Consider the following 26,265-nt stretch of genomic DNA (forward strand, 5'->3'; position numbering starts at 1 on the left):
CAAGTGTGAAATCTAGCAGAAGCCACCTGACCCCTTGATCTGGTGATAAAGGTCAACATCACCAGGAACAAGACAAAGCAAAACCATGAACCTGATACGATGTGTTGAGGACACAATGTTATCTGTCATATTCAGCCTAATCATGAGAAAACGTCAGACAAACTCAAATTATGGGACATTTGACAAAATAACTGATCAGTACTCTTCAAAAAAGTCAAAGTTATGAAAGACAAAGGTGCTTTTACAGACTGCAAGAGACTTAGGAGAAATAACTACATGCTGTGTAGGTCTGGTCAGGAGCCTAGAATAGGAAAAATAAATGAGCAAAACTGGTAAATTCAAGAAAGGTCTTTAATTAGTAGTACTGTACCAATGTTAATCTTTTGGGTTCTGACAATTGCACTATAGTTATATAAGATGTTAACAGGGGACGTTGCAGGAGAGATGTATGAAAACTCTCAAGACTATATTTGTGACTTTTCTGTAAGTCTAAATTCAAGATAAAAAGGTGGGTTCTTTTTTATTTTTTTGGTAAGAATTTTTTTAGAAAAGGACATTAACTCCTTCATCATCAACTCTTACTGAAGATGACTGACCCAACTCAAGTGCAACTTTGTACAGCCTTCGAGATCATTGCCTCATAATAGAAAGGAAGAGACAGAAGACTTAAAAACCCAACTTATTCATACTCAGGCAATTCCACATAAAGTTACTGGATCTGAGGAGGAGATAAAGAAGTCAGGGTGGGGACTGTGGAAAACAACACTCACTCTAAGTTATGAACTCCAAAAACAAGAATCTCTGGTTCCAAGTTTTGACATATGGGGTCTAGAAATTCATTTTGGAGGCTCTTCCTCCAGGGCTAGAGCAAGGAGTAGCCTCTTGGCCGGAGACCCGTGCAGTCATCCAACGCCCTGCATTTAGAAGGGGCCCACCCTTGGTTTAATGTTCTGCTGTTGCAATCTTGAAATCCTTCACAATCTTTGAACAAGGGACCTTTGTGTTTTCATTTTGCGCAGGGCCTCACAAATTTAAGTAGCTAGTTCAGTCTGCCTCCACTTGTCAACCATAATTAGCAGAAAGAGAAGCCTCGTTCACATGGTGCACCCTGTACCTCCAAGGCCACAGTTGATTACTCTTGTAGCTAAGCCCCTGACCCAAGCTGAACCCAATTAGATTCCTTCCCAAGAATTTGGAATGTGGACTAAGAGGCCCCCATAGTCTGGCACATCTGTTGAAGAGAACAGATATGAATGAGAGGCCACTGGTGTCCAACAGGTGGGAACCATGGGAGTTGGCTTCAGATTGAAAAATAAAGCAGAGATTCAGAAGCAAATCAAACATAATACTTTCTGCATCAAGTTCATTACCAAGGATATACCGCATGAACATTTTCTCATTTCAGTTAAGTATCCTTGGACCTTTAGAAAAGATAAGCTTTAGGGGCGCCTGGGTGGCTCAGTGGGTTAAAACCTCTGCCTTGGGCTCACGTCATGATCCCAGGGTCCTGGGATTGAGCCACACGTCCAGCTCTCTGCTCTGCGGGGAACCTGCTTCCTCCTCTCTCTGCCTGCCTCTCTGCCTACCTATGATCTCTGTCTGTCAAATAAATAAATAAAATCTATTAAAAAAAACTATTTATTAAAAAAAAAAAGATAAGCTTTTTTGCTTGTGCTACTCCAAGACATGATCTGTTGATTACAAAAGTCCTAACTCATTCCACTCCCCAACAAGGCAGAATGCTCAAACCCCATTTCTGTTGGGAGGCAATAGGGAAGGGAGTATCATTTCCAAACTGAAAAGACTGAGAAAATCGTTTCTTTTTTTTTTTTTTTAGATGGTATTTATTTATTTGACAGAGACATCACAAGTAGGCAGAGGGGCAGGCAGAGAGAGAGGGGGAAGCAGGCTCCCGCTGAGCAGAGAGCCCGATGCAGGGCTCGATCGTGGGACCCTGGGATCATGACCTGAGCCAAAGGAAGAGGTTTAACCTACGGAGCCACCCAGGCGCCCCGATGAAAACATTTCTAAAATCAAAACAACCATTCAAAATTCTTTAAATAAAGAAAACCCGTAGTTGCTCCTTGTCAAAAACAAAGGAAAACATTGCATAAAGGGAAAAACAACAAAAAGATAGTATATAAAGACAACATACTGGTTTCTTCTCAATTCTCTGGGTCTCCCATCCAATGTAATGATTTCAATTGTCTTTATTGAGTTGGATGCTAATATTTCAAGCCCTTTAAAAAAACATTGGCTAAAACCCCTGATGGGGTTTTCAGTGTAGTTCCCCCCCCCTTACCTATTTTTCCTTCTATACCTCCTATTTTTACCTTTTTTCTTTTATTTATTTGCTAGAGAGAGACATCGAGAGAGGGAACACAAGCAAGGGGAGAGGCAGAGGGAGAAGCAGGCTTCCTGCTGAGCAGGGAGCCCAACACGGGGCTTGATCCCAGGACCAGGAGATCATGACCTGAGCCAAAGGCAGATGCTTAACAACTGAGCCACCCAGGTACCTCTCCTTTTTACTTTTTTGAAAGATTTTATTTATTTATTTATTTTAGAGAGAGAGAGGGAGCATGAGTGGGGCGGAGGCCGGCAGAAGGAAAGGGAGAATCCTAAGCAGACTGCCCACTGAGTGCGGAGCCCCAATCCAGAGCTTGATACAGGGCTTAATCTCACAACACTGAGAGATCTTGATCTGAGCCGAAATCAAAAGATGCTTATCCGACTGAACCACCCTGGCACCCCTTACCTTTTTTCTATTCTAAAGAAAACTTACATAACTTGTTATACAAGCCACACTGCAAGCTCTGGGCACTTCAAGGAAAGAGAACTGTTCTGGTTCGCAATAAAAATGTGCGGAGGGAAGGAAGAAGAGTTTAGTCCCCAACATCTCCCACCCTCGGCAATCTATAAACAGAATCTGGATTCCTCCTCGTCCCAGGCCAGAATCCAAATACTGAGGGTGTTCATCTGCTAGGGGGTGTGGAGACTTCTGATGTAGCGCACCGAGAGCCTGGGAGGTTCTCTTGCAGAGGCTTCTTCGTCCTGAGAACCTCAAAGGGGTTCACGTCCAGAATATAGAAAGAAATACAGGCGCATGTGGGTGGCTCAGTCAGTTATGCATTTGGCTCTTAATTCTGGCTCAGGTCGTGATCGCAGGGCCTTGAGATTGGTCTATATAATTTTCTTAGTATCTTTATCAGGTTTTCTATTGATATCACGTGAGCATCATAAAATGAGTTGAAAAGTTGCCAAGTCTTTTTTTATTCCTAGTTTAAATAGGTTTTCTTTAAAGATTTTATTTATTTATTTGAGAGAGCGTGAGGGGGGGAGGGTCAGAGGGAGAGGCAGACTCCCTGCTGAGCTGGGAGTCCAAATTAGGACTCATTCCTGGGACTCCAGGATCACGACCTGAGCTGAAAGCAGCTGCCTAACCAACTGAACCACCCAGGTGCCCTTAAATATATATATTTTAAGTCAAAAGTGAATGTCTTTAATATTTTTAATAACTTTATTTTTCAGAGCAGTTTTAGGTTGACGGCAATATTGAGCAGAAGATACAGATTTCATTACATATGCCACCTGCCCCCACACATGCCTGAACCCCCCATTATCAACATCCCTTGCCACATCCTCATCCAACGTAAGGTGTTATCAGTTTTCTGGATTTTGGTTATTCCAATAAGGGTGTAATGGTATCTCTTGTGGGTTTTTTTTTTTTTTAAGATTTTATTTATTTATTTGACAGACAGAGATCACAAGCAGGCAGAGAGAGAGGAGGAAGCAGGCTTCCCGCCGAGCAGAGAGCCCGACTCGGGGCTCTGTCCCAGGAAACCTGGATCATGACAGAGCTAAAGGCAGAGGCTTTAACACACTGAGCCACCCAGGCACCCCTTTTTTTTTTTTTTTAAAGATTTTTATTTATTTATTTGACAGAGAGAAATCACAAGTAGGCAGAGAGGCAGGCAGAGAGAGAGAGGAGGAAGCAGGCTCCCTGCTGAGCAGAGAGCCCGATGCGGGGCTCAATCCCAGGACCCTGAGATCATGACCTGAGCTGAAGGCAGTGGCTTAACCACTGAGCCACCCAGGCGCCCACCCCTCTCTTGTTTTAATTTGCATTTTGCTGGTGACAGGCATTGTGAGGCATCTTTTCATATGCTTATCTCCATCCATGTATCTTCTTTGGTGAGGTGTCTGTTTAGATCTTTTGCGCATTTTTCGACCAGGTCGTTGAGCGCTAAGAGTTCCATGTATATTTTGGATAACTGTCCTTTACCAGTTGTGTCTTTTGCAAACATTTCCTCCCAGTCTGTAATTTGTGTTTTCATTCTCTTAACAGTGTCTTTCACAGAACAGAACATTCTGACTTTGATGAAGTGCAGTTTATCAATTCTTCCTTTCATAGTGTTGTATCGAAAAGTCACTTCCTTGTGCAAGGTCATCTGCATTTTTTCTATATTCACTTCTAGAAACTTTGTAGTTTTGCATTTTACATTTACTTTATTTATTTATTTATTTATTTATCTGAAGGAGAGAGTTGGGGAAGGGGCAGGGAGAGGGACAAGCAGACTCTGCACTGAGCGCAGAGTCCGACATGGGGCTCGATCCGCCACTCTGAGATCTTGACCTGAGCCAAAATCAAGAGTCAGCTGCTTAACTGACTGAGCCACCCAGGCGCCCCACATTTAGTTTGGGGATCCATGTTAGGTTAACTTTTGTGAAAGGTGTATGATGTGTATCTAGATTCATTTTCATTTAAGTAAGTTCTATGCCCAACGTGGGGCTTGAACTCATAACCCTGAGATCAAGAGTTGCATGCTCTACTGACTGAGCCAGCCAGGCACCCCTAGATTCAGTTTTGTTTTGTTTTTTAAAGATTTTTATTTATTTATTTATTTATTTTAACAGAGAGAGAAACAGCAAGAGAGGGAACACAACCAGGGGGAGTGGAAGAGGGAGAAGCAGGCTTCCCACGGAGCAGAGAGCCTGATGTGGGGCTCGATCCCAGGACCCTGGGATCATGACTTGAGCCAAAGGCAGACACTTAATGACTGAGCCAGCCAGGCACCCCTAGATTCAGTTTTGTTTTGTTTTTTAAAGATTTTTATTTATTTATTTATTTATTTTAACAGAGAGAGAAACAGCAAGAGAGGGAACACAACCAGGGGGAGTGGAAGAGGGAGAAGCAGGCTTCCCACGGAGCAGAGAGCCTGATGTGGGGCTCGATCCCAGGACCCTGGGATCATGACTTGAGCCAAAAGCAGACACTTAATGAATGAGCCAGCCAGGTGCCCCTAGATTCGGTTTTTTTACAAGTTGATGTCCGGTTACTGTAATACCATTTGTTGAAAAGACCATCTTTTCCCACTGTATTGCCTGTGCTCCTTTGTCAAAGATCAGTTGACTGTGTTTGTGTGGGTCTAGTTATTCTTTCATTGATACGGTACCGCCTTGATTAGTGTGGCTTTGTAACAAGTCACATAGTGTCAATCCTCTGACTTTGTTCTTTCCCTTCAATAGTTTGTTGGCTATTCTGGGTCTTCTGCCTCTCCGTATAAACATTAGAATCAGTTTGTTGCTATCCACAAAATAATTTACTGGGATTTGGATTGGGATTGCACTGAAACTGTAAATCAGATTGGGAAGAGCTGATCATGACATTACTGCATCTTCTGATCCATCGGTATGGAATACCTCTCCATTTACTTAGTTCTCCCTTTATTTCTTAAATCAGAGTTTTGTTGTATTCTTTACATAGATCTTATACATATTTTGTTAGATCGATATCAAAGTATTTCATTTGGGGGGTGCTAATGTAAATTGTGTTGTTTTTTTTTTAAATTTCAAATTCTACTTGTTTCTTCCTACTATATAGGAAAGCAATTGGTTTTTTTTTTTTTACTTTTTTTAATTACTTATTTTAATTAATCTATAATATATTATTTGCCCCAGGGGTACAGGTCTGCGAAGGCAATTGACCTTTGATATTCACCTTGTTTCCTGCAACCTTGCTATAATCACTCATTAGTTCCAGGCAGCTATGGGCAATTCTTTCAGATTCCGTACATTGACAGGTCATCTGCAAACAAAGACAGCTTCATTTCTTCCTTCCCAGTAAGTATGCTTTTTATTTCCTATCTTCTGTTTCTGCATTAGTTAGGACTTCTAGTGCAGTGTTGAAAAGGAGTGGTGACAGAGGACATCCTTGCTTTGTTCCTGATCTTAACAGAAAAGCTTCTAGTTGCTCATTATTAAGAATGATACTGGGAGGAGCTTCTGCCTTTGGCTGAGGTCATGATCCCAGGGTCCGGGACTGGAACTACAAACTGCCTGCTAGTCTTCTTAGTTAGCTTAGCTGAAGGCTTATCAACTTTAGTGATCTTTTCAAAGAACCGGCTTTTGGTTTTGTTGATTTCCTGTTTTCAATGTAATTGCCTTGTGATATAATATGAATTATTATTATTCCTTTTCTTCTGCTTACTTTGGATTTGATCTTGTGGAGTTAATCTTAGAAAATACATTATAAACCCTAAGGAGTGATTGTAGAAGCAGCTTAAATGTCAGCAGCATTCTTGTTTCCGGGCTGTTGAACGCAGTGGCCCGGTAGGAGCCGGATCCCACGATCCGCAGGGTCAGGGAGTAAGTTAGGAGCTATGAAAGAATGTAAGCCTCAGTCTCCCCTTTCTTCACCTGGCAATTGCCAGCACAAACATCCCCCTCCTCCCTGATCCCATGACTGACTCCCTGTGTGCCTGTGCAGGGGACAATGCAAGCCTGCTTCAAGACGCTCGCCCTCCCTTTGTACTCCTTTCCCACGTTGGAGGCATCGTCCTTGCTTTTCTGGTAAGAAATGAGACCCGAGCTATGTGCAGGACTCCGCTGCCGCTGCTCTTCCCTGCAGAGCCGCTCAGAGTGGTGTCTGAGAACTTTATTTCAGGGCGCAATGACAGATCTACTCTTTCTTTTGGAGTTTTCTGTTTTTTTGGGGGGGTTGTTTGTTTGTTTTTTTTTTTTTTAAAGATTTTATTTATTTATTTGACAGACAGAAATCACAAGTAGACAGAGAGGTAGGCAGAGAGAGAGGGGAAGCAGGCTCCCCGCCGAGCAGAGAGCCCGATGCGGGGCTCGATCCCACGACCCTGGGATCATGACCTGAGCTGAAGGCAGAGGCCTTAACCCACTGAGCCACCCAGGCGCCCCTGTTTGTTTTTTAAGATGGAAGCTTAGATTATTGGTTTTAGACCTTTTTCCTTTTCCAATATATGCACTCAGGGGTGTCTGGGAGGTGTCTGACTCTTGATTTTGGCTCAGGTCATGATCTCTGGGTCGTGGGATCAAGCCCCACATCGGGGTCTGCACTGGGCTTAGAGTCTGCTTGAGATTCTCTCTCTCCCTTCTTCCCTTTCTCCCTCTCTCTCTCTCTCAATAAATAAATAAAAAGAATATATGCATTCAATGCTATGAATTTTCCTCTAAGTACTGTTATATTAGTCAGGGTTCTCCAGAGAAATGGAGTGTGTGTGTGTGTGTGTGTGTGTAATATATAAGAGAGATTTATTCTAGTAATTGGATCACATGATTATGAAGGCCAAGAAGTCCCATGATATGCCTTCTGGAAGCTGGAGAACCAGGAAAACTGATGGTATAATTCAGTCTGAGTCCAAAGGCCTGGAACCAGGTGGGACTCGTAGTGTAAGTCCTGGTCCAAAGCTAAAGGTCTGAGAACCAGGAGTTCCTGTTCCAAGGGCAGGAGAAATGGACGTCCCAGGCCAAACTGAGAAAGTGAATTCGTCCTTCCTCTGCCCTCAGTGGATTAGATGATACCCACACTGCGGAGGGCTATTCCGTTCACTCAGTTCGCCATTTCAAATGCTAATCTATTCCAGAAACACCAGTCTCAAGAGCTCAATGGTGGGCCACCTGGGTGGCTCAGTTGGTTAAGCGTCTGCCTTTGGCTCAGGTCATGATCCCAGGGTCCTGGGATCGAGTCCTGCATCAGGCTCTCTGCTTAGTGTGGAGCCTGCTTCTTCCTTTGCCTGCCACTCTCCTTGCTTGTGCTTGCTCTCTGTCAGAAAAATTTTAAAAATCTTTAAATTTTCCACCTCCATGGGCCAGGCCTTACCTTCTAAAATTTAATGTCTTATAGGAGCGCCTGGGTGGCTCAGTGGATTAAAGCCTCTGCCTTTCGGCTCGGGTCATGATCCCAGGGTTCTGGGATCGAGCCCCGAATCGGGCTCTCTGCTCGGCAAGGAGCCTGCTTCCTCCTCTCTCTCTCTCTCTGCCTGCTTCTCTGCCTACTTGTGATCTCTGTCTGTCAAATAAATAAAATCTTAAAAAAAAAAAAGTATTAAAATTTAATCTCTTACCTCCTCCAGCTCAACAGACCCACCAAAGACAAGTGGGAAACTTCCCAAGCTACCCAGAGCCCTCATTCTCTGCTCTGGGTGATGCTGCTGTGGTGGGTCTTTGGGATCCAGCCTGTGGGGCTGTCCAGCCAGAGATCCTCCTCCTCTGGGCCTGGGGATAGAGAAGTTACCCCTCCCCAGCTGGTGACCTCTACCACTTGTAACCCTCAGGCTGCCTCTCTGCTCACCTGCTTTGGCCTGTGTCCCTCACTGTGGTTTCCGGTTCAGCAAGCCCTCCTTCCTATAGCTTCCTGAGCTGTTCTCGTGTGTCAGGGCCACAGACTCCTCTTGAGTGCCTGGAATGGGATGGGGAGGCCATACATGAGATACCAGACTCCATGGCTGCAAGAGAGATGAAGAACCCCATCGGCCAGCGTGCTTTTTTTTAACTCAGAGGGCCAGTGGGAGCTATAATTAAGAAAGGAAAACTAGCCTAGGGATCCGGAGACATGGGTGTTACTGTGGTCCTACCCGCCAGCTAGCTGTGTGACATCCTTTGTGCTTGGGGTCTCATATCCTCTGCTATAAAAGAGGAGCCTAGATGGGATGCTTTTTGGGGTGGGGGTATTATTTATTTATTTATTGAAGACAGAGAGATTGCAAGCGGGCAGGGGACAGAGCAGAGGGAGAGAATTTTTCAAGCCAACTGCAGGCTCAGCAGAGCCTGATGTGGGGCCGCTCCCACAATCCACGAGATCACAACCCGAGCCGAAACCAAGAGCTGGACGCGTAGCCGACCTCGCCATCCAGATGCCCCTAACTGGGATGCTTTAAGCGGTCTTCCCAAGTCCACCTCTGTCTCTGAAAGCCTGCTGATCGGCTACGCAGGGATCCCATGTCTCAGCAGAGAAAACATAACAGTCGGGATACGTATGGCGGTTTCTCATTCTACCTTACTAGGCCTTCACAAGGCCACATGATGAAGTGAGTCCACAGCTGGTGAGGCTACTAGAAACCGGAGGGGGAGAAGGTCTAAGTCTGGGGCCAAAGAATGCAGGCTCCACGATCCGCCTCTGCTTCCAGCGCTGGGGCCAAAGACAAAGGCTGTGCCCTCTCTTGATAAAAGGAGCCAAGACCTTGGATTTCCTCTCTGCAGCCTGGAGCTGGGACAGGTGTGAATCGTGGCCAGCAGGTCTCCACGGGAGATTGCTTGGCTGCTTCTTGCGCTTGTCAGATGCCGCTGGGCTCCCCCTGCTTCCTTCACTTCTCCCAGCTGCTGAGCCAAAGAGGCCGGGAGGGCGCCCTGTTACTTCTTATGCAAGCGTCTCTGTCTCGGAGTCTGTGTCTCAGGAGTCTGAGCCCTGGGAGTGTGACACATGGCCTGCAGGCTCCCTCACCCCCGGGCCCCTGCCAGTCTTTCCAGTCTGCCTTGGCTCCAGTGCCACCTGCCCCACCACCCTTTGGCCTCACCAAACTCTCCGCTCCCCAAACACCAGGTTCCCCCTTGGGCTCTGGGCAACTCTGTGCACGATGTTGCCACGTAGTTAGTTCAACACACATTCATCCTGCTACGGTGTCCGCTGCAGGGAAGGGAGAGCATATTGGAAACGGGGAACCGAGGGACGTTGAGGGAAGGGACTGTGGAAACCATGGAAGCAGGGTGAGAGGGAACCAGCAGATCAGCTAGGACTCCCAGCGCTGGGACACTGTGAGGTCTGATGGGTAAAGGCAGGGGCCGTGCGCGGGAGGGGCGTGTGGCGGGGCTCTTGATCTCTGGGTCCTGAGTTCAAGCCCCATGCTGGGGCTAGAAATTCCTGTAAACCTGAAGCCTGTAGTTGCAGGAGAGCCATGAGACAGGAGCTATGATCTCCAGGGGGAAGGCAGCCACTGCTGAAGGGGAGCTAGGATGAAAACTGCCCAGCTTTTCTCCTGCCACCCTCCAAACTCCCGTGAGCACAGCAGAACTTCACTGGAAGTGCAGAGCAAAACGTGGGGTCCACAGAGGCAGGGGAGCTGAGCAGTGAGGGGAAGGGTGCAGAGGGGCCAAGAGAGCATCCCGTGTGGGCCGGGTGGTGTGCCAGACACCAGGCAAAACAGAAGAGCATTTGTGGTCCTGCCATTTCCAGTCTCAATAGAGGGCCCTGGGCTTGCATCAATGAATCATAAAAAAGTGATGAATATACTCATTCCTTTCAGGAACACTTTATAAAACACTCATAAAAATTAACCACAAGTCAGCCCGCAGAGCAAGTTTCAACAAATTTTTTAAAGACTGTCATCCTACAGACCACGTCCTCTGCCCACAATGTCGTTGTTTATAAATCATTAACAAAAACACAAAAAAACTCTTCCTCGCACTTGGAAATTTAGAAACATACCCACGTAAAACTCAGAGCAGAGAGGAAATAGTAACAGCAAATAGAAAACACCGAAACCGAACCATAACAAACATGTTTCAGAGTAAAACTTACGGGATGCAGCGACAGTTATAATTCAACGGAATTCTACTGAAACGTCAGTGTTTGTGTGAGGAAGGAAGAAAGTTGAAAATTCATGACCAAAGCTTCCAGCTTAAGAAGATGGGACAGGGGTGCCTGAGTGGCTCAGTCGGTTAAGTGTCTGCCTTCGGCTCAGGGCATGATCCCGGAGTCCTGGGATCGAGTCCCTCTTCGTCATGGGGCTCCCCACTCAGCGGGGAATCTGCTTCTGCCCCTCCCTCTGCTTGTGTTTTCTCTCTCTCTTTCAAATAAATAAAAACTTAAAAAAGATGGGGGAAAACAGTGGACTATGTACTCACCCTTAAAAGGAGAACCAAGATGATAAATAAAATGAGAAGGCATTAGTGGGCTGGGAAACAGAGGTGCAGTGAGAGAAACAAGCCAACCGGAAGTTGCTTCTCTGAGAAAGAGGCCACTTCGAAGTCCATTCACGCATTAGAATAACCTCTCTCACAGTGAGAACAAACTGACAGCCAGTTAGTGACAGCCAGTTAGCTGGGATAAAAGTCAGACATCATGAGGGAAGAGAAAAAAGTTCTAGAAGATGAAATACAGGTAACACCATTTTTTTAAAAGATTTTATTTATTTGAGAAAGATCATGAATGGGGCAGGGTGGGGAGGGACAGAGGCAGAGGGAGAAGCAGGCTCCCCACTGAGCAAGGAGCCCAATGCAGGACTCGATCCCAGGACCCCGGGATCATGAACTGAGCCGAAGGTAGACCCTTAACCGACTGAGCCACCCAGGTGCCCCAGTAATGCTGTTTTCAAGCTCAAGAACAAGCAAAGCCAAATTATTTATTGCTTAAAACACATGTATATTTGGAAAAGCTTTTTGTTTTTTGAGCAAGAGAATGACAAGCACAGCGGTCACCTTGGGGCAGGAGAGACCCAGGGCATCTGGGAAATAGCACAGGGGCTTCAACACTGTGGTAATGCTCTGATCCACAGGTTCTTAGGGAAGTTTACATGGTTTTAAAATTATCACGGTTCATAGTTTGCAAGGATGCTATGCATATATTTTTAGCAGGCATTAAATAGAAATTAATAGTTTTTAGAAATTGTAAGCAAATCCTGCTCAGTAAGAGGTCTCAGATTGACCATTGCTTCTGCACGTTCCCAGCTTGGAACCCGGGGCAGCTTTCCTTAATCTCAGAGCCTGTGGTTTCGCACTGAGCCTGGAGTTGACTCATCTTTCTACCTTTTCAACTCCTGGATTCTACGCACAGAAAGGCCGGTGTTTAGCCTATTCTTAGGTGCTTGAACATCTTTAAGTTTGATCTCCTGGGGACCCTGCTGAGACAAGGCAGGCAGGCAGAAGAAAGGAAAGAGAAGCCAAGGAGGTCTTCTCTTTAATGTCCTTCCCAGAGTCCCAGCCATGACCCCTCCATGCTCGGGCTCCAATCCGTACATCTATTTTCGCCACTTCGCCTCCCAGGAGAGCCAGAAGGGAAGGGACAGATGCTGAGCAGTCCAAAAAAGGTGAACTGTAGGGGATGTATGTCATCCGAGGCTGTCCTGAACGTAGATCCCTTTTCTAAAGGTTCTTTGATTACCTTACAGGAATGACCTCTCCTCCACTGAATGCAGTTTTGATGGGCAGACAGATCTTGACTCCTGCCTCCCACCGTGGAATCTGGAGGGGACAGAGCCTTCCAGCTACAGCTGTGACATGGGCCTGGGACCTGTGCTGGGCCAGTGAGAAAACTCCCCCTGGCTGTTGCCTCACGAGGGAGTGAAGGTGGCTCTTCACAGCCACAGTGAAGCCCTTGGCAGCCACCTGCAGATCTACTGTGGCTCCTATCCACTGAGTCTGTGGGCCCATAAGAGCTTTCCAGGACCTGTTTCCTTTCTCTTGAATCAGCCATTCCATTCATTTTCTTAAATTGAAAGAAAAATAGATGTTCACAGTAGATTAACAAAAGAATAACAGAAAGGCAATACACTGAAGTTGGATTTCTCTCCCCAGGAAATCTACTGTTACCAGTTTGAGGTGTCTCCTTACAAACCTCTTTCTAGCCATATACACAGAAAGAGATGGACTAGATTTCTAGAGAATTTGGGATTACGGGAAATGGAAGGGATATATTACCCCAAAAAGGGATCATAGGAAATATATATTTTTTAAATTTTTAAATTTTTTAATAAACATATAATGTATTTTTAGCCCCAGGGGTACAGGTCTGTGAATTGCCAGGTTTACACACTTCACAGTACTCACCATAGCACATGAAATATATTCTATAAAGTATTCCTTCCCTCTGTGACCAGTATAAACATCCCTGTCAATACACAAGAGAACTGTGTCCTTCCTTTTAATGGCTGCATAGTATTCCATTGGTGAGCACAGTTTAATCCTCATCTGTTGCCAGACGTGAACACTGCCTCCAACTTTCTAGTATTACAAATAATGATGCGGTAAATATCCTTATACTTAAAATTTCGTATACCTGTGAAAATATTCCAGTAGGTAAGGACTGCATGGAAATCATTTCCAGATCAAAGGATATATGCATTTAAAATTTTTATAATAGGCACTGCCAAATTGCCCTTCTGCAGCTATACCCGCTTCCCCAGTAATGTGAGGAAGTGCTCATCCCCCAAAGTAATGAATAGTTTAATATTTTTTAGTAATTTGAGAGATGGAAATACCTGTTTCTCACATGCATTTCCCTATTGAGGAAGACACACATCTTTTTCAAAAATGTATTAGCCAATTTGCTTCTTGATTTTGTCCTTGTTTATTTCTTCAGGAATTAGAAGTATGAACATTTTATCAGTTATATATTGTAATTATTCCCTCCAAATAAGCGATTTGTCTTAACTCTTGGTTTTGGTGTCTTGGCTGCCTATACATTCTTTCTAATTTCTTCTTTTTTAAGATTTATTTATTTTAGGGTGCCTGGGTGGCTCAGTGGGTTAAGCCGCTGCCTTCGGCTCAGGTCATGATCTCAGGGTCCTGGGATCAAGTCCCACATCGGGCTCTCTGCTCAGCAGGGAGCCTGTTTCCCTCTCTCTCTCTGCCTGCCTCTCTGACTACTTGTGATCTCTGTCTGTCAAATAAATAAATAAAATTAAAAAAAAAAAGATTTATTTAATTTAGGGAGAGAGAGCAGAGGGAGGGGCAGAGGCAGAGGCAGAGGAAGTCTTATGCAGAGCACAGAGCCCAACATGGGGGCTCGATCTCACAACCCTGAGATCATGACCGGAGCTGAAACCAAGAGTCAGACACTCAACCGACTGCACCAGGTGCCCCCACATTCTTTGTAATTTCTCTAAGTTTTGTCTTTATGGCTTTTGGGTTCCTGACCACACAAGAAAGTTCTCCCTGTCCCCAAACGACCCATGAACATACTGACATGCATTTTCCTGCAGAGGTAGCCTGGTGTAACAGCTCGTTGTGGCAGCAGAAATCCTGGAGCTGCCCTTCGTAGGTTCAGAGCCCAGCTCTGGCTTTATCAGTTGCGTGACCCCGGTTGTCTCCCTCTGCCTTTCCTCATCCCTAACATGGGGTTGTGGTGGGGGGGGATTAAGTGAGTTAATATATGTAAAGCAATTAGAATGCTGCCCGGCGTATCGAAAAACTCCTTCCTTTAGAGTTTTTTGTTTTGTTTTGTTTTACATTTATATCTTCCCCTTTTCTTTTGCATGAACTTTTCCTCAGGTGGGTAGCCATTTTTATAAAATTGTGTTTTTCTCTGGCATGAAATGCTACCATTAGAATGTACTGAGGGGCAGGCCGTCCAAGGAGGGCCCTGCAAGGCTCGGCCAGCGCAGCCCCCCACCATAGCTGCCCCTGAAAGGAGGCTCCTCGGTGAGTATTGTGGGGCCTCCCTTGGGATCCTGCTAAAGGCAGGATTTTTTTTTTTTAATATTTTATTTATTTGACAGAGATCACAAGCAGGCAGAGAGGCAGGCAGAGAGAGAGGGGGAAGCAGGCTCCCCGCTGAGCAGAGAGCCCGATATGGGACTCGATCCCAGGACCCTGAGATCATGACCTGAGCCGAAGGCAGAGGCTTAACCCACTGAGCCACCCAGGCGCCCCAAGGCAGAGGTTTTGAAGTTGAATTTAGTAATGTTCAGACACTTGGTGGCCTCTCCCCTCTGAGCCCCACCCAAACACAGGCCCAGGAAGGCCACCCCGGTTACCCTGAGCAATTGCCTGCTGGGGGGGGAGGTGTTCGTGGGAAAGCACGCCCAGGCTGAAAAGGTGTTGCCACCAGCCGTCGTCCCCCAAAGTCGTCCCCGTAAGAGAGGACATGAAGCGAACTGTCCAGCTGAACTTTACCTGAGGAGAACAGAGAGAAAGTGCATACAAGATGGGCTGCATTTAGCTGCAAAGGGTACCCAGAGCCTGTGGAAAGTTTCTCCCAGGGGAGAGGCTTATGGAGGGGCGGGCTGGGAACCGCTCGGGTTCCACAGCAGCGGTTCCACCCCCGCCCCAACCAGATTCCGGCACAAACACACCAGCGGGCTGAGGTGTGCTGCCCCCTTCTGGCCGGACGGGCGCTTGCAATCAGAGCATGCAAGGGTAGCAAAATAGTGAGGCCGCCCCAGGAGCAAGATCCCTGAACTCCAAACAAACCCTGGTAACCCCAGGATCCCGTAACCGCACACAGTCTGCCGCAGAGCTCTGCGAGCTGCCTGCTGACCTTCCACGGAGACGAGAAGCAACGGGTGGTGGCCCTCTCCTGCGAGGGGCCTGCTGACACCCAGCAGGCAAGGCCGAGTGGGTGGATCCGAACAGCGGATGAGCCCAGACAGAAAATGCAGCTGGGCCAGTATATAGATTCCATCCCCAGATTCTCTCTGCGACACAGGGGGTAGCCCGGCTCGGTTCGTGCAAGAACTCCCAATGCTGCAAACCCCCGCTGAAGACAAGCTGGAGAACAGGGTGGGAATCCCAGAAAGGCTCTCAAAAGACACTGCTATCACCCTACTGCCCCCTCCCATCTCCTACCCCATGCTCTCAGAGTCATAATGCCCGGCACCCAGAGACCCAGAACAGCGTGCGGGGAGTAAGAGGCCCCAGCACCCTCCAAGGCCAGCGGAAAGGCCTCTGACTGCAGAGGTCCCCCGTGGAAATGGAATGAAAGGGGGCGTCCTTCTGACCCAGGGAGGGAAGGGCAACAAAGCCAAAGACAGGTAAATGTCAAATGTTAATGTGACCTTTATTCTACAGCACATGTGGCATCTGTGTATCCCCACAAGGAGACAGGACACTCTATAAAACCAAACCCGACCATCCAAAACGACACTACATGAAGATTTAACCCAGAGTCATGTCTCTTAAAAAACACAATATGGTCTTGTTTGCCATATTACGCCAAGAGACAGCACAGGAAGGGAGAGTGAAGGACTGAGGTTTGTGCCAAGGTAACTTCCTCTTGTTATTGCACTTTTATTCTACACACTTAGTATGTTACACTTTTATTAACACTGTAATAGACATTAGTCCTCTGAAACAAACACAAATATTACATAAGAATAAAAGACAACAAGCTGTCCAGACTGATTTCCTTCCCAACCCTCTGAGTCGGGTGGCCTCCCCCCACGCCAGGTCTTCACATAGTCTCCGCGGGCATCTCAACTGGACTGGATGTTAACAAAGCAGATGAAGTTAAAAATAAAACCCTTTTAAGAACAGTAGTGCTCCTTGCAACCCCCAAAGGAGTTCGCAGTACAAGTTTCTGAAGGTTACCCCCTCCTCACCCACTTTTACACAGCACTAGCCCTAACTGCTCCCCCCATATTTAGAAGGGTAAATCCACTTTTTTTTTCTTTTAAAGAAAAAGTGGGTTATTTGATCCAGCAAATCCAGAAGTCAAGCTTTGAAAACTCAAAGAAAGCAACTACTCTTTTGGCGAAGGACTCGAGGGCCCTTTATCCCACTCCGAAGCTGTACGGACTTCGGGGATTCCCTGATTAGCCAGATGGAACACCAAGCATGCCTTCTCTCCAAAGCAAGGCCACAGGGGACCTCTGCCCTCCAAGTGCTACCGTAATCACCAACCCCTCTTGGCTTTTCAGTGCTAAATAATAAGCCAAAAAAATAAAGTGTCATTCAGTGCAGTTATCACTCTGAAGCCTGCCACCCCAAACCCCTTCTCTCGTTAGGAAACAACTTCCAACCCCCACTTTGGCAGCTCAACAAAGATGCGTCAGAATGCACTGGCTTGCTGACAGGTGCTGGGGGCGGGTTCTACCATTCCCTATTTCCAGCCGTGCCAGTAATATGTCTTTTCCTTCACTGTTTCCTTGAGTTTTAGTGTTAAAAATTAGGAGAAGCTGCTTCCTAGGCTCTGTCCCCTTGAAATTGGAGTCACGAGTGATTCTCTTTGGTCTGGGAAAAACCAGCACAGCCCTCCTTCCTAGAGGAGGAGAAGCCTTGCTCAATCAACGAGCCACTCTCTACAGAGGATCAAGGAACTAGGTCATGCCTGTGGAAACCTCAGCCAAATGAGCATTCCCCAACTCCTGCCAGACTGACCTCGCTCGCCAGGCACAGTGTCGGCCGCGCAGGGGCCCCGGGCTCTGCCACCTCTTGATTGCTCTGCAAGAAGGTCCCTCACTCAGTTCTGAAATGACGTTAAGTGACCGGACTTCAAGCATGCTGAAAAAGGCCAGGTGATCATTTTCGGGCTGGGGTAAATCGTCCTAGTGAAGTCGATGAGAACAGAACACAGTGAGGGTGAGCCGCCCCACGCTTCCCCTGCCCCCAGCCCCCATCTCACCTCACCCCTTGGGAGCACATGCAACCAAGGCTGGGGGCTAAAATCTTGAGGACTTTGGTATTCTTGAGCCTGCTACAGCCCAAGCGCCCCCAGACTCCTTTGAATACCTAGTATCTTCCCAAGTAATATACAGTACAGTACATTTCATGGCATTCCATCACTTTAACAATAATGGGTGCCAAGGGACAAAGAATCCCAAATCCGCTGACGTTATAAAACAAAAGCAAAGTATGCATGTGTTATAGGTCTGTATTCCCGCACTCAGCCCGCTGAGTGTTCAAATAACAACCTCCTAATATCTCTATGTGGACTTTGGCTGGCCTGGAGATCTTCAGGACTATCTTACATTTTTTCTCAAAATACTTTTTTTGTATTGAATTGTTAACACAGTTACTGTCTTACTTAGCATTGGTCCCTCCCGTCCGCCCTCCTCACTCAGGCAAAAAATGCGGGAATCTGCTAGGAGACCAGTGTCTGAGAGCAGACTAAGCTGCAGGGAGGGGACAAACTGAAAAGGGACACTGGGCAGAAGAAGCCCCCCCCCACCTGCCCCAGCACCAGCCCCTGCATGAATGGGGAGTAGGAACTAAGACTCTGGAAGAATGTTAGGAATGCGGCTTCCCCAAGGAAAGCACAGACTCCTGATTTGAGCTGGAGTAAAGGAGGATTCTGGGAAAGGGAACGAGAGAAGACCTTTCCCGAAATGTCATACAAAACACTTAGGCTGCTCTTTCGGCAGGGAGACGCTACGCACCTCTCCTTTTTAAACTTGAAAATCTGGCTTCCTGGAAGCCCCATCATCGTCCCCAGGAGGACAAACGAGTTAATGCAGACAAGAACAGAGTGACTTGAAGAAGTAAAGCTATAAATGGGTGTTAATTCTAACAGGTCTACTGGACATTCCACCAGAACAAGGCTCGAGCTACAGACCCCAAAGACAGTGGGTCGGCACTTCGCTGTTGCAAGTAAAAAGGTTCTTAGCACTATACGGAGTTTCTGACCGAACCCGAGTGCTTGGAGCTTCCTACGCTCAAGAGCATCACACTCAGAGCCCAGCAGAGCCAAAGAGTGAAAACTGAACTTGAAGAGTTATAGTAAAACTTTCTGGTAGATGCCATTTACACTCTTAATGTTTAAGAGATGGCCATTCTCTCAGAAACGACCCGACAGGCTTCTAGCAGCAAATCTGCCATTTCCTTACACACGTACTCAGGGACCTGGTTCACAGCCTTGGGGGCCAGGCACAGGGGAGAGAGCGCGGTGCCCGGAGATCAGCAGATGGATGGAGGTTCCTCACCTCCCTCCGCTGTCTTCTTTCACCCACCTGGTGTTCTAAATCGAATGGACCATCTCGGTGGAGCAAGGCTTTAAGTCAAGGTCTGAGATGCATCAACGTGTAAATTGCTCCCCTTCAGAATTTTCTCTTCTTAGGCACACTTCCCAACACACGCTCCGAAAATCTGGCTTCCTGGAAGCCAGCACAGCTCCCAGCCGCAGGGGAGGGGAACCGTCCCAGACGCGAGCACACGGAGGCAAGGGGCACACACAGCTACAAAAACGTTCTCTTCATCTGGTGCTTCCCCTCTTACGTTATAGTCAAAGTAAAAAGAAGGGACAGGTTTGCAAAAGAAATCTCAGTTAAAAAGCTCATGGAGGAGTTTAAAAACATCAGTGTGTTAGATTCAAACACAAAAATGGGAATTTTTGATTCTCCTGGTATCCTTCCAATGGGCTTGCAGATCACCATGGCCTCCAGATCACCACCCACGTCTCGGGTCTCCCCAGTTACTCCCCACCTGTCAGTTCTGCTCAATCATGCCCAGATACCAAGTTCACTGGAATTTTCCCCATCTTGAGACCAAAAAGAGGGAGAAAAAAAGATCAAAGGGAAGAAGAAAAGATTCTGTCCTGGGATTAGCAGTAACTCAAAATCTAATCACATATGTGTGTGTGTGTGTGTGTGTGTGTGTACACAAATGTGTACCCAACATTTTTTTTTTCCTGTGGCCTCTTGGTGATGTGACCATGACACCCACCCCCAAAGTCAGGGCTATTCAGTCCTATAAATGTAAACACGCCGGCACTGTGAGGAACAGACAGCTCTGTTTCTAGCTCCCTTGTGGAGGCCTCTGGCTGTGGCAACCTGAGATCTGGTTGCAGGGAGCCATAAGTTACAGTTTAGCTCCTATGTTCTCACAATCCCAGTAGGAAGTTCAAATTTCCTAAGAGTCCTGATGACTGGACAGAACCAAACTATTCCTAGCCAGAGCCAAAATTATGAAAATTATAGCTTTGAATACTATTGCCACTGCAGTGCCCTGCCTGTCTTAGCAACATACAGGGAACAGACAGTTGGTACATTTGCCTCCTTTTCAGTTCTGAGGCTGGAACGTTGTATCCTTCGGCGTTTACATGTCCTAGACAGTCTTCTGCCGAGAGCATGGCTTGGGGCATCAGCAAGCTGCACGTGCCCCAGCACTCAGCCAGCTGTTCACGGTCCGGGAGGCCTCTTTGCCTGGGAAGGTCTCAAGCTGCCCAGCAAGCATCATTTACTCTCTGAATAAATGTCACATTCTTCCCATGGCCGAAAGGTGAGGGGAAGGAAAGAAATAGAGAGTAGAGGAGAAAGTTCTTTGCTTTCAAGTAGAATCGTCGAGTCCCCTGCTTGGCCGCTCAGAACTCGACTTGCACAGCCGGTCCATGATACCCTGGAGCATAGGTTGGACGATGCCCAAGAGAGGCCTCTGAGAGGGGTCCCCGTCCCAGCAGGCCTCCATCAGCTGCCAGCACTCCTCGTCAAACACGGGCAGACGCTCTGGTCGGGCCCCTGGGGAAAGGCACATGGAAACAAGGCCACGGTCAGGGAGAAGGCCCGTGCCACAATGAGGCCCAACCAGCTCGCAGACCGATCGCCCAGGCGGGGCTCAGGAGCTCTGGCTTCAGAACCCAGTAGTAACACTGACAACAAACTGGAATGCACTGGCATAGGAAGCTGAAGAACTGGGAACATTCCAGAAAAAAGCCTTCTGGAAACAGTTCAGTACCACACTGCCTAAAAGCCAAGGCCTGACTTCAGTGTCTCTCCTGGATTCCGTGATGGTCTGTGGTCCCACTGCTCTCAGAGGTGGTCGGTGGTGGGCGGGGAGGCTTGGTAGTGGTCAGAACAAGGTAGGGCTTGTGGCGCTTACCTCTCCGCACATTGTTCCAGAGATGGTCTTTGCTGGCACACCTCTCAAATGCTTCAGGGAGCTTGACAGAGCCCGAGCAGATATACCAGAAGAGAATGCCAAAGGCGTAGACATCGACAGAGTTATCGTACTTCCCTACAGTGAGAAGGGGTGACAGCCGTGAGCCCGGGACAGAGAGCGGCTGCATCCCCGCTCATGGGGTCTACACAGGTCCCCATACCTTTTTTTCTAAACCTTTTAACATCCACTGCCTCCCCTAACAACCCTGATAGGCAGGACGCCGATCTTTTTATACCCAAAACCACAGTCCTGGGAAGGTAGATACCAGGAGGGCTGAAGCTAGAGCCTGACAAAAGAGGAGGACAAGCCTTTGATTTTGATGGAACAGCCAAGAAGATTCAACCTAAAAGGTCGGATTAGGGAAGGAAGGCTGGGAACCATGTGGGTGGGTAGAGTGAAACCAGAATCTAACGGTCTTTACAAGTCAGACAGAAAAGTCTGGATTCAATGGACAGCAGGAAGTCCTTTATGTTTTAGGGCAGCAGGTGACAGGAAGAATGTATTTTAGAGTCTTCTGTCCGCAACAATCGGAGAAACAATCCAGGGAAATGAAATATGAAGGAGCCAAAATAAAACGAAAGCATGCGAAAAGAACTTCTTTGGGAAGTAAATCTAGAGAAAGAAAAATGATGGGCATGTGCTTGGCTCTGCTGTGGGTCCAGCTGACCCTGACCCTGACAAGCCCAACTCTGTGAAGTTCAGGGGCAGACCCATGCGTGAGGCTAACAAGAGAGGCCGTGCAGATCGCAGGTTCGAACGCACGCTGATGAGGGGCCTGCCGTGACCTTCACATCTGCCTCGGCAATGCCACAACCATCTCCCGTCCCCCAGGCCTGAGCCCTCAGCCTCGTCCAGTCCTCCTCTGCTGCTGATCCCCAAGTCTTGCCCGCTGCTCCGCTGCTCCCCTGAGCAGCCCTGGCACCGGGCGCGCTTGTTTGGTTTCCGTGCCCCGAGCAGCCTCCTCCTGGACACCAGCCCCACAGCTCTGCCTGCCTTCGCTCTGGCCCCTCGAACCCCCTCCACCTCCTCCTGCTCAGCTAGCCTTCTGCAGTCGCATTTTCACTCACACCTGTGCACAAGCTCAAGATCCTCACTGCCCCACACCGAGCCTTCACTCCTCTGCACATTCAAGCTCCAGCATTTCATCTCCAGCCTCATCTGCTGTCACTCCCCATCCAGATCTCTTCCTGTTACACTTCTTTCTGTTCTGCAATTTTCCTATTTCCCTTTCCCCAGCCTCCAGAATGTTCTCTGCTTCATGATGTAGGGTGAAATTTTAGAGCCAGAAAAACCTAGATTCCAATCCCAGCTCCATCAATTCTAGCTCAGTGTTTTAGGGTGGCTTTCTGAGCTCACCCATCCGGACTCGACGTCACCTGTGACATGGGCACAAAACGCATCACCATCACCACAGAAGCACCGTGAGGGTTAAATGGAACAAAATATATGAAAAAGCATACTTGTGCTGCCCAGCCCAAAGAACATACTTCCCACAAGTTCCCTTCCCACAGACTGATTCTTCCAGACCTGACTCAAGCTCTAGGCAACATCTCACTTCTACCGTAAAACTATCAAACATTTCAACCTTCCTGTGTCGCTTGTCTGAGAACCAACATCACGTCAGGGGGCACCCCTTCTAGGATTCCCCACATGCTGTCCTCTGCTGCTTCCTAACAATCTTACCTCTCCACATACATCTCTGTCACCTGCAAGTTCCTCAACGATCAGGGCCAACTCCTGAGGTACCGGTCACTCTGTCAGTACCTTAGGGTCAACCAACTGGCTGACTATGGCAATTATGGCGCAAAGAGCTGGAGACACAGCCACCAGGAGACCTGGGACCTCCTGTGTGCGTTCTTCCTTCTTCCCACTCTACTTCTTCCCTTCTCTCCCTCCCTGCCTCCGGTCTCCCTCCCCTCCTTCTCCCTTGCCAGCAGCAGACCTGCCAGGAGTACTTGTGGGTACTATTGAGCCCAGGGGGTAGCTGTCAGGGTTACAGTTCAGAGCCCAGATGAAGCCCACTCCCTGGCCCGCAGCTCACCTGTGAAAAGTTCAGGGGCCATATGGATCGGTGTCCCCACAATGCTGCCTGACATCATGGCTTCCGGCTTGCAGAATCCTAAGTCAGTGATCTTTGCACGGTTCTGCTTGTCCAGCTGCCAACGAAGCAGGGTGAGAGTCAGCCTGCACTGGACCCTGCCCACGGCACCAGCTGCGAGCACATGCTCAGAAGCAGGTGTCCACCTCCAAGCAGCACTTAGCCAAGCGCCCTGTCTCCAGATTCATTCCCACTCCTGTCTTCACCCCAGACTGTCAGCAACCTGATGGAAGGGGCTGTCTTTTTCATCTGTGTACCTCGCCCATCTCAGAAGCTCAGTAAGTCTTAGAAGAATGAGTAAGTGAAAGACACCGAAGAAAGTATTTCAGTTCCTGATGATTCCCCTCTGACCTCCAGACCCCAGGGCAGAAAGTCACTAAGGAAGAAGGCCGAAGTCCTCTGGTCAGCTGAGGAGAGTTGCGTGAATTCCCCACAGTTTCCTTTCCTGAAGATCCAAGAGGATAAAGCTGTGTCCCAGTTGACTACTGGTAGGCCTCTCCGGTTTTAGCCCATGATTTTAGGGCAATCTCTCCCATTCCCCGCACTGCTGTCATCGTTCTGTATCATTAAGTGTTGCCGGATATCCTTAACAATATCCAATACGGTTTCAAGAGGAACAGGTCAGAAGACTCTTCCGAACTAAGATACGAGACCTGGTGGGCTCATGACCACCTTCCCCTTGAAGGTGCATTTACCCAGTTCAGCCCTCAGCCAGCACCTCCGGCCAAACCCTAAACCACCACCAGACCTGGAGTCCTCAAACACAGCAACATCACAAAAGGACGATTCCAAATTAAAGGAGGACAGGAAAACAGGACAACAAAGTGCCCCGTCTGATCCCTGGAGTGAGCCTGGAATCAAACAAGCAAAGGCACTGCATCTGAACAACTGGGAAGTATTATTATGAACCGCTTATTAACTAACAGTGCCGTATTGATGTCAATTTCTAGGAGATACAAGCTCAAGTATTGAGGAGTCCTGTGCTATCGGCAACTTACTTCCTACAGTTGAGTAAAAAAGTACGTGTATGTGTGTGAGAGAGAGAGAGTGAAGAACAGAGAGAGACGAACCCAGAGGACAGCATGAGTCCGGATGAATGATGTGCAGGCTCCTTCGGACCGCTCTGTTCTGTACGCTCACATGTGTCCAACAGGATTGGGAGGAAAAACTTTTAAGCAAGAGAAGCTCAGCCTAGGAGGCAGCCTGGCACTCCCCAAGCTTGTGTCCAGGCTGCCATCAACCCGTCCACTGTCAACTCCACAGCGATCCTGGCAGGCGTGTCCCGCAATCCCGCTCACATGGAGGTGGACCCCCCAAAGGCCACTCAAGCCACAGAGACAGGGCACAATCTCGGGGAAACAGCTCTACTTACCAGGACATTTTTGAGCTTGATATCACGGTGCACGAGTCCCTGGCTGTGCAGGAAGCGGACCCCTTCCACCACATCGAGCGCTATCTGCAGACGCGTCTCCAGCGTCAGCCCAGCCTTGGGGGGACAAAAAAGCTCACTCGTCACTAACAAGACAACTCCTCTGTCCAGCTCCATCCCGCATGCTTAAACCCACTGAGAGCTCCTTCTGTGGGCCACTGCAAGGCAGCCTGCACCGGGCACACTGAGGACAAGGACAGAGAAGCAGGCAGGAAGAAGAGAAGAGGAAAGCAGTTAGGGCAAGGAAGCCGAGGGAAAGCAAGGAAGGACAAGGTGTGAGGCCAGATAACACCTCCCGGAGGCGGCACGCAGGCGGCCGGATGACCCTGCAGGGGACTGACTACAAGAGGCGCAGGCCACAACTGGAGGCCTGAGCTCATTTCCAAGGCTTGAACAGATTCTGGGACTGCCCTTGAGGCTCAAAGGAGTTCTAGGTCTCCGGACACCTGACTGGCTCAGTCGGCAGAACATGTGACTCTTGATCTCAGGGTTGTGAGTTCAAGCCCCATGTTGGGTGTACAGATTATTTTTAAAAAGTTAAAAATTTTAAAAAATAAAAATATTAAAAATTTTTAAAAAAAGGATTTCTAAGCCTCTCGGGCAGAATGCCTTCTACTGCACTGTAGGCCTGCTTAGCCCAGGTTTGGCTTCACAGATTTAAGTATCAAAGTCACTTTTACCATGCATCCAATTTAGGGCCTCTTGAACTCCAGAGAACGTTACATCACCCATCCAGAAGCTCAGCCTCTTCCTTCTACCTGCCCAAACTGTACCCATCAAGGTGGATTTATCACACTCAAACACCAAATCTTCACGAAATATTCACCGACTGTAAGTCTCTTAAAAGCTTCTGACTACCTTCTACGCCCAACATGGGGCTTGAACTCATGACCCTGAGACCAAGAGTCACATGCTCCCCTAACTAAGCCAACCAGGTGCCCCGGCAATTACACTTCTTGATATGCCCTTATGGTGCATAGCACAAAATCTCGCACAAAGTAGTCACGAATAAATATTTGTTGACCCAACAACAAACACTAGCTGTATCCATCGAGAGCAAAAAAAGAGGAAGAACAGCAAAGTTATAAGATGCTTTTCCGTGCTTCTGAGTCGTCTAGATTTTACCCCTACCACAAGAGGCAAACAGCGGTGCATTGGCAGTATTCTGGATATAAACTAGGCCAAAAAATCGATTCTGAGAAACTTTTAAGGTTTTTTGGAAACAAGGGCAATAAAACTTGATTATTTCCAAAAAACGTCCTGTGAAAGCTAGAAGGTCTGGATAAACAAGAAAGGAAGACCGGCCAGGGAGGACCCCGCGGATCTGGCTGCTGGCTGCGGTTCAGCCCCGCACCCCGCCTCGACCCCCACCCCCGACCCTGCCTCACCTTCAGCCCAGTGTAGAGGTCTCGGTGCAGCCGCTCCATGATGAGCAGCACAGCGATGCTGGAGCCCCCGCCGTAGCTGTAGTCGATGACCGAGCCATGCAGATCCACCAAGCGCTCGTGCTTCGGCAGAGACCTGGTGGGAACGACAGTGTCTAGGGCTGCCACGCTCTGGCTCTGACCCTGCACAGCGTGCCGTCCCGTGGCCAGGAGTCCCCTTGAGACCACACGTAGTCCAGGGCCAGAGCTCATGGCCCTCAGTGCAGAGGGAGGGTCAAGAGAATGGCCCCCTAACAAGGAATTAGAATTAAGGAATCTGAACACTAACAGGACTTAAGGACTGAGAAGTCAAAGGGAAGGCCAAGTCTGAGAAACTGATACGGTGGGGAGAGGGCAGAGGCCATGAAGGCCTGCAAGAGAGCAAGCACATTTGTGGGCCCGACACGGAGACACTGGCTATGACGTCTGGGGACCCGGGAATAGAGAGACACAGCGTGCTGTAAGTCTCGGCACAAAGTTCGTCC

At 48.0% G+C, this 26,265-nt stretch overlaps 1 protein-coding gene and 1 long non-coding RNA gene across 3 annotated transcripts in view; one reads left to right on the forward strand and one right to left on the reverse strand.

Annotated features, from left to right (window-relative positions):
* Positions 1-2,451: 2,451 nt before the first annotated feature.
* Positions 2,452-4,972, forward strand: LOC123392349. The gene is made up of 3 exons (XR_006607084.1): positions 2,452-2,512; positions 4,346-4,443; positions 4,915-4,972. It is a non-coding gene; the product is annotated as an uncharacterized LOC123392349 (long non-coding RNA).
* An 11,027-nt stretch (positions 4,973-15,999) lies between these two features.
* DSTYK (dual serine/threonine and tyrosine protein kinase) overlaps positions 16,000-26,265 on the reverse strand; it is a 49,193-nt gene continuing 38,927 nt past the window's right edge. The window contains exons 9-14 of one of the 2 annotated variants that reach the window (XR_006607054.1): positions 25,745-25,877; positions 24,300-24,413; positions 22,871-22,985; positions 20,770-20,904; positions 18,906-20,408; positions 16,000-17,504 (exon numbers count right to left, since the gene is read on the reverse strand). Coding sequence is in view for 1 of the 2 variants with exons in the window: in XM_045081095.1 (XP_044937030.1) it covers positions 20,221-20,408; positions 20,770-20,904; positions 22,871-22,985; positions 24,300-24,413; positions 25,745-25,877 (685 nt within the window). In the remaining variant the exon portion in view is untranslated. Of the gene's footprint in view, positions 20,409-20,769; positions 20,905-22,870; positions 22,986-24,299; positions 24,414-25,744; positions 25,878-26,265 lie in introns of both variants that reach the window. The other variant, XM_045081095.1, reaches the window with a different exon arrangement.

The sequence above is a fragment of the Mustela putorius genome, unplaced genomic scaffold (genome assembly GCF_011764305.1).
Source record: "Mustela putorius furo isolate JIRA1106 unplaced genomic scaffold, ASM1176430v1.1 tig00000508_pilon_pilon_pilon, whole genome shotgun sequence".
Classification (NCBI taxonomy): Eukaryota; Metazoa; Chordata; class Mammalia; order Carnivora; family Mustelidae; genus Mustela; species Mustela putorius.